The sequence below is a fragment of the Grampus griseus genome (genome assembly GCF_964374135.1).
Source record: "Grampus griseus genome assembly, chromosome: 13".
NCBI lineage: Eukaryota > Metazoa > Chordata > Mammalia > Artiodactyla > Delphinidae > Grampus > Grampus griseus.
The window spans coordinates 47870770-47879072 of record NC_139007.1 but is presented as its reverse complement, the minus strand read 5'-3'; the positions used below and the strand labels follow the sequence as shown (position 1 = coordinate 47879072).

The following is an 8303-nucleotide window of genomic DNA, read 5'->3' as shown; positions in this document are numbered from 1 at the left end:
AGGTGCGCTGCCCTCTCCAGGAGGTGCCCGCGCACGGCTCTGCTCCAGGTGTGCACGGGACAGCCCGCCCCCGAGACCTGCAAACTTCACCCCAAGTCCAAAGTGTGAGCTCCGAGGGCGGTGCCGGGAGCCGGACTCCGTGTAGGGAGAGCTGTCCTGGCGGCTCTCGCGGCCGTCGGAGGGCGGAGACCGGTGGAAACTTTATCACCATCATCGTAGTTACTACGGTTTACTGTTGTTCTCCCCGCAGGGGCTGCAGCGAGAGCTCTGTCGCGCCTGTTTATTTGCCAGAGGAGCCGCCCCGGGGAGAAGACTCGGAGGGGAGTTGTCTCCCCAAGGGATACCTGCAACTCAGGCGGGGGGTTTGGGCGGCCTGGATGCGCAGAACCCAGCCCCGCAGCCGCTGACGCCGGGCGGCGGCGAAGTTTGGCTGCTGAGCGGCGCGGCGCAAGGCCACTGGACAGCGGGCAGCCAGGCGGCAGCGGGAGCGATGCCGGTTGGGGGCCTGTTGCCGCTCTTCAGTAGTCCCGCGGGCAGCGGCCTGGGCGGCGGCCTGGGTGGCGGGCTCGGCGGTGGCAGGAAGGGGTCCGGCCCCGCCGCCTTCCGCCTGACGGAGAAGTTCGTGCTGCTGTTGGTGTTCAGCGCCTTCATCACGCTCTGCTTCGGGGCGATCTTCTTCCTGCCGGACTCTTCCAAGCTGCTCAGCGGGGTCCTGTTCCACTCCAGCCCCGCCCTGCAGCCGCCCGCCGACCGCAAGCCCGGGCCCGGGGCGCGCGCCGAGGACGCGGCAGATGGGCGAGCCCGGCGCGGCGAGGAGGGCGCGCCCGGGGACCCCGCGGCCGCCCTGGAGGACAACTTGGCCAGGATCCGTGAAAACCACGAGCGGGCTCTGAGGGAAGCCAAGGAGACCCTGCAGAAGCTGCCCGAGGAGATCCAAAGAGACATCCTGATGGAGAAGGAGAAGGTGGCCCAGGACCAGCTGAGTAACAGGGTGGGGTTCAAGATGCTGCCTCCAGTGGACTTAGCACCACTCGTTGGGGCGATTGACGGGGAGCCTGCCGACGCCGCCATCCGCGAGAAAAGGGAGAAGATCAAAGAGGTGAGTGCACCCGGCTAGAAATCCCTGCGGACTCGCAGTGTTTTTCTGGGAGAAACGACAAACCTTTGAAACTCTTTAAGACTGTAACATTACAGTGTGGGGAGACATGGTTTTCCACTTACACCAGGTGCAGTATCAAAGGCTCTTTCGTTTCCATTTCAGTGTCAGAGTAGATGGGGCCAATTATTATCTGAGGTTGAATCCCGTTGTTCTTAACTTGCATGCTCCGGTGAGCATAAGCCACACAAGGTAGGTATTAAATACATGGGCAGGTGCTGTGCAAACCTCCTCTTTCACTGCCTGATCCATGGTTAATCGTCCCTGAGAGCAGTGACAGTGAAGGTTCCAAACAGCCCTCTAATGAGGCTTGGACGTGGCTTTGAAATGAAGCTTGCATGTAAACGCAAAGTATCAATCACGCATGATAGAAATGTTCTAACAGCAAGCCAGCACACCCCGCGTTGGGTCAGGTGGCCCCATTCTGCCAGGTGGCATCCTGTGTGTACTTACAGCCTATAAAGGTGAAACTCGAGAACTTCCTATCATAGGGAGCACACTGTTGTTTACTTTTCAAAAAATGGAAAATGTAAAAGGCCAGCCTACCGCCTCTTGCATTTCGGGTGTAGTCAGAAAAACAGTACTCCATGTGATGCAACAGGTTTTCCTCCACAGCAGCACAATGATGACAAACTTAATCTAGGACAAACATGGACTTTGATAAGTCTTTCATAATTTCTTTCCTGTGTTTTTCAGTTAGAACTTGTAACATGTGGTTAGTTCATGCCTAGCTTAAAGCTGAAGAGGACCTTCCAAATCCTTTCGGACTGTCATTTTAAAGATGAAAGTTGAAGGGTCCAGAGCCCGAGAACCAGTTAGTGATTGAGTCAGGACTTGAAGCCCGGACTTCCTCTTGTCACCAGGCTCTCTGTGGACATGCCTCCTTTTACAGCTACTCTCCCCTGTGAAACTATGCCAGCCTGTTTTTTTACACAATCCAAGAGCTGCAGGAACCATTATTAAAAGCATTTCATCTCAAATCTTGATTCCAATTTCTAAAATACATTATGAATGGAAGTAATATATTTGTCATTTTTTAAGGTTCACAGAGTCTCTGTGAAAATAAATTTTGTGTTTTGACATTGGGCAGGTAATCAGGAAAGGAAGCTTCCTGATTCCCCCCCCAATTTTCAGAGACAATTTTGAGGTTGTGAAGAGGTACCTAGCTTAAGTGGCTCCAGAATGGAGGCAGCTTGATTGTTGTAGGATTTCTGATTTTAGTATAAAGACCAGATGAATTTGGTTAAGCTGTAATTGAGCAAGTTTAAGTGGCTTTGGGTGCCTTTCAGTTTACCCTAGGCAGAATGCCTTGATTCATCCCTCCTGTGCAAGTAGCTTCCTTCCACAGCCCATCAGCCTTTCTGCTTTGAGACCCTTCCTCAGGCATAGAACCCTCCTAGACTTGAGCGGGGGCGGGGGGGGGGTTGGATTTTACTCCCTGTGACAACTTCTGTCTAGCAGTTTCCGTTCTCCAAGAAATCCTGTCAGTGCTGCAAAACCAGGAAGGTGGAAAAAAGTCTCTGCTTTCACCAACCATCTCCCTCTCCTCTTCATCTCTCAGCCTCCTTGAAAATAGCCAACCAAAACCCATAGATAATTTAGCCCCAAATTTGTATCTGCTTATGTTTCTCTTAAGTTTGAAGCAGTGTAATTCACACGTTTCATTCCTCTAAATTCCTATGCGCTGCCAGTTAGTGCAGATCACAGGAAATTGTCCCAGGAAATTATTTTAAATACTAAAGATGCATGGATGTGAAAAAGCTATCAGTGCTGACCAGTAGTGATTAAAAGTGCATCTAGAGCAGAAGCACTAAGACAGTAGCAGTCAATTCAGGACAGCATATTAACAGTTAGTGATTAGAAGCACTAAGACAGTAGCAGTCAATTCAGGACAGCATATTAACAGTTAGTGATGCATATCTGTCCTTATTAGATCCATGTTATCTATGTCTCTAGATCAGAAGGTCTTAATGAACCACATAAAGGAAATTTATGTAGTCTCCTATGTCCATGTGGTGCTAACATCTTCACACCTAGATGTTTTGAAACTGCCCAGTCTTGGCATAAAGTGGTTGAACTAAATGGGTTCTTTAAAATTTCTTGTTGCGGTGAGAACCCAGGGGGCAGGGAAGCCAGCATGATTAGCTTCAGTATTTAGTCAAAGGCTAACGGGAAGGAATGGATTATGGATTTTCATCAGATTAGTTCAGGCAGATGTGTTCCTTTGTAAACCAAAAAAAAAAAAAAAGTTACTCATGTTATTCTAAAAGTACACTGTAAATGTTCAGTTTTAGAGAGGAAAGAGTGGTTGCCCGCTGTGAATAAGGCTCTGGACTTTACACATCTAGATTCAGTTCAGGTACCACCATGTATGCCCTGTCATGGACCAACGGATCTTTGCCTTGATCTTGATTTTTATCGTTCCTGTATTTTCTAGTTCTCTTCATATACTTGGGTTCTCTGTCACACCTGAAAGTACTAACAGTTTTATGGGTAGAATTTAGAAGGTATAAGCAAGTCTCACATGTTGGGAGCTTGGACTGTAATATCTGAGCCAAACTTTCACTTTGTAAATTTGGTTTAAAGACAGCCAGTGCTATTTTTATATTGCCAACACAGCTGTGTTACTGGTACCCTGGTAAATTTTTAACAAATTTGTGCTAAGGGGAAACACTTTCTCATTTCAAATAGGATATTTATTGCCTAGCACCCTTCATATAAAGGTGCTACGTGCTTCCCAGTTCTGATCTCTGATGGGTGGTAAACATTTGATGTAAAACTTAAAGCCGAAATGAAGACAGCCCCCCACCCCATGAAAACTTTGTAGATAAATTAACTCTGGGATTTCCCTGAAATTTACAGCACACACATAGTGCATATTCTCATGAGATTGATCTTTTAAAAATTGTGCTCAAGTGGTCCTTAACTTTAAAAAGCACTGGTAGACAAACGAAGTACAGAAGTTAAAGACCACCATGGAATTTTTAGAAAAGTAGTCCATTTTTCCTTCCACCCCAACTCTTTTTTAAAATCAGGAAGCTTTTGCGGGGAGTCACTACAAAGAGCCTGCACTGTCCTTTAGGATTAGAGCCCTAATTATCAAATTATCAGTGGGATTCCTCCCTTCTCAGACTGGAACTCCTACCAGTCTAAGTGGGGTGGGGGTGGGGAGGCTGACAGCCAGCTTTGGGCCTATCAGGTAAGGTTTTCGGACCAGTTAGCTGTAGGGTCACAGTTGTCTTCTCTAGGTTTCTCCAAACAGGCTTTAGTTTTTAATTCCAGAACTATTTATAATAAAAAGTTGAAAGAAAATTTTCATATTGATGGCTAATGGTGAATATATATTTTTATGCCTTACACTAGCCTTAGGTTGTTCTAGAGTCTATAATTTATGTTAACTATTGACGATTAACCCTTTTATTAAAGGTCAGACATAGGAATAATCTACCTTGACCTATTAAAACAAGACATTTTTTATTTGAAACTTAACTTATTTGTGTGGGTAGTAGTGTGGAAAATAATATTTGCAAAATAAGACCACAGTTTGAAGACCTGAGTCTGAAGGAGCTTAGATGTCCTTGGGTTACCTTGCCTGTTCTGCTCACCCTGTTCTGAAACACACTGGACATTGAACACGGGCAAATGCAAGATTTCCCCACTCTTTGGACCTTTCCCAGAGCAGGTAGGTCATGGAGTGTTTGTAAGAGGCTTCTCTCTTTAACAAGTAAATAAATAAATTAAGGTGTCAACAGTGTATGTATTAGAGTAGATGTTGACTGTTGAACATTAATATACAAAAGCAGGAGAAGATTGTTAATGGATAATCAGTTATGCTCAACTTAATTTTCTGTAAGCTATTGATAATTTGTCTGGGAGGAGTATTCTGTCTTCCTCATATTGGGTAACTTAACATTCTTAACATTCATATAAAGGAACTCTATATAGGACCTAGAACCTAGTTTAGGCTGTGGAAAAGAGGTTAAAAAAAATGCATTTTTGAGTAAATGCATCTGCATCTCTTAGGTGAGCTAATAATTAAACCACTTTGAGAAATTTATGCTAGTGTTTCACATGTGTGAAAAGTGTCTCTGGCTGAGATCTGAATTCGTTGGGCTTCAGCAGCTTAGTTAACATATTTGTATTAAATTATTTAATAAGCTATGGTAATACAAATTCTTTATTAGAGAGCGTTTAAAGCATGTGTCTCAAGGTCAGAGGGGAGGAAACCCAACAGATCAGTGTGAGGGCTAAATATACATGGGTAGATCAGCACTGCACTGGACCCTGCTTATACCTCATAACCCAGTAGAGAACCTGTGGCCTTTTAAGTTCTTTATAACCTGCAAAACCACAAAAATGTATGCGTTTGTCAAAGGTAAGTTTTGGTTGGTCAAAATAGGAGCAGCCCCCCTGTGGGCTCCAGGGATACTGTGACATGCCTTTTCCCTAAGTAGGCAAAAATGATACAGGAGAAGCCAATGTTTGGTAGTTCAAGGAAGAGATTCTTTCTTTGGGGAAACTAAGTCTTGACTTTTCCCTCAGTGTTCTTTGTCTAGCACCTTGTTTAGTGTTAAATAATTGAACAACCTGTAGTCCCCCACCCTTTACTACTAAATATGTTTAAAGGTCCTTTACACAAAGTCTGCAAAATTTCTTTCCTGTTACCAAAAATATGCCTTAAAAATTATAACTCTCTGATTTTTAAAAGTAAACATATGCTCTAAGCCATAAAATATTGTATCTGAATGAGACTTTAGAGATAGCTACAATAGAGGCAACTGAGATGCAAAGATTGTTCTGGAAATCACTTTGCTAGTTAGTGGTAGAGTTGAGAATAGAAGCCCAATCCTGGATGGAATGTTGCTCATTATCCTGACATGGCTTGTCTCCTAAGTAAAATGCCAGAGAGGTGTATAAATTGACTGCCTATATTCATTATTTGCAGACACTAATGTCAGGTGAGTACAAAACATGTACAATCCTGCAGTATTATAACTTTGACCTCGTATTAGTTAAGTTACATTAACTATAGTAATTAAAAAAAACAAAACTTACTAGGAGCATAATTCAGAAGGCCTCTTTTTAAAACCACCCAGGGAAAATTTGATGACATCTTTTTCTCCTTATGAAGATATCTGCAGGAAACAGAGGCATTAGTAATCGTTCAATTGGTCATTCTTTACAAAGAGAGATGGGGGAGAAATAGGGAGAAAAAAAGAGAAAAGGTGTGGGCCAACGTCGAGGAGCTCTTTTAAACTATAAATGTACATGCTCTTTGGACATTGTGCAATGCATAACAGAAGAATGGAAAGCTAATCTGAAGGAGTATGTGTTTTTAAAAGTAGACATACATTTAATGATATCACTTATCTGTGGAATCCATGATATATGACAAACTAACGAATATAACAAAAATGAAGCAGACTCACAGATATAGAGAGCAAACTGGTGGTTACCAGTGGGGAGAGGGAAAGCGGAGGGGGGCAATATAGGGATAGGGGAATAAGAGGTACAAACTATTAGGTGTAAAATAAGCTGCAAGGGGATGTTGTATAACATGGGAATATAGCCAGTATTTTATAATAACAATAAATGGAGTATAACCTTTAATCACTGTACTATACATCTATAACTTATATAATATTGTACAGCAACTACACTTACATTTAAAAAAAAAAGCAGACATACATTTAAAAATCACACCAATCTGTGGTCTCTTCATTATAGGAGCACATAGTTCTCTTCACCCAAGTAGGTCCTGGAGATTCTCTGGATGATTTTTACCTGCCCCTGCTCCATTCATTTGCAACAACATGGTGTTGTGAGAAGGGCTAGTTTTGGGAGTCAGTTGATTTGGGTCTGAATCTGGCCTCTTCCATTTACTAGCTTTGTGACCTTAAGCAAATTGCTTAATCTGTCAGAGCTTCAGTTTTGTCATTTGTAAAATGGAGGTAGTAAACGTACCCACTTTGTTGGATTGGAAAGTTTAAATGTGATCATCCGCACAGAGCACTTAGAATGGTATCAGGTATGCAGGGAGTGTATAATAAATGTTGCTTGCTGTTCTTACTGTTCTTAATCACTACCTAAAGCCATTAAGCGGAGACGACATCGTTTCAGCTACTGTTTAATACATGAGGGAAGTGAGTAAGCATGTTTCAAAAAGTTATCAAAAACAGTTTAAATTAGGTTTGCTTAAAGGGATACATTTCCAGTTCAGGATGATCATTCCAGACAGCTATGATTTTACTGTGCTACTGTCAACTCTGATTTTCTCACATTCCTGCCAAATTCCAAAAAACTTTTGCTATCCTTAAAATTACATACTTTTCCAGCTTCTGTAGTTCAAAATATGTGTTAAAGAACTAGTCTCTTTCTCACAGTCAGATGTGCTTGTTCCTGAAGTACCATCTTCTCAGAATGATCACAGTTCTTGAGTTACTTCCTTAAGTATTGAAATTGTTCCCCGAAATAGAGAAAAAGAGGGATTAAGTAAAATGCATTTTAACCTGTTTTGTCTTTGGAGGAATGTTTTTAAGAAGTGAGAAGAAAATTATTTTAGATTTGGCAAAAATTTATGTAATTGTGGTCAATTCTATAATCAGAGCTCAGTCTGTCACCTGGTAGTCAAAATTCACATAAATCAGCTGTACTTCGTAACTCACAGATTTTGGCCTTTTTTGAGAGCTTTGAAATTAGATTTACTAAGGTATCAGGCCCAGCAGGACCTCAGAGATGCTTAACCCCGGTACTCATTTTACATATGCCTGTGAGCTGTGACTTCCTGAGATTCCCCCAGTGCACTAACTACAGAGCTGGAAACTGCCTCTTAGCTCTCAGGCCCCTGTGAGATGCCTGTGACATCTTGTCTCTAATGAGAACATACACTTTGGAGGCTGGCTGGCCTGGCCCTCCCTCCTTCTCAGCCCTGTAGCAGGCCAGCAGCAAGAAGCCCACTGAGACCGTCCTAGAAGGAAAGCAACCCTGGTTAGTTCCTTTGCTCTGCAGAATGCAGCAGCACTGCCCCCCCCCCCCCCCCCCCCCCCCCCGCCCCACACACTGAGTCCTGATAAAGACTTCTGTGATCATTAGGTACTTGAAAGAAAACCAAATGAGATTAAGGCTTAAGAGCATTGAAAAGTCGCAG

The 8303-nt window shown here is 43.5% G+C and overlaps 1 protein-coding gene across 2 annotated transcripts in view; it reads left to right on the top strand.

The window, feature by feature from the left end:
- Nucleotides 1-203: 203 nt before the first annotated feature.
- MAN1A1 (mannosidase alpha class 1A member 1) overlaps nt 204-8303 on the top strand; it is a 172871-nt gene continuing 164771 nt past the window's right edge. The window contains exon 1 of one of the 2 annotated variants that reach the window (XM_082668945.1): nt 204-1099. In XM_082668945.1, coding sequence (XP_082525071.1) covers nt 491-1099 — 609 coding nt within the window. In that variant the 5' untranslated portion in view covers nt 204-490. The remainder of the gene's footprint in view (nt 1100-8303) is intronic. The other variant, XM_082668944.1, reaches the window with a different exon arrangement.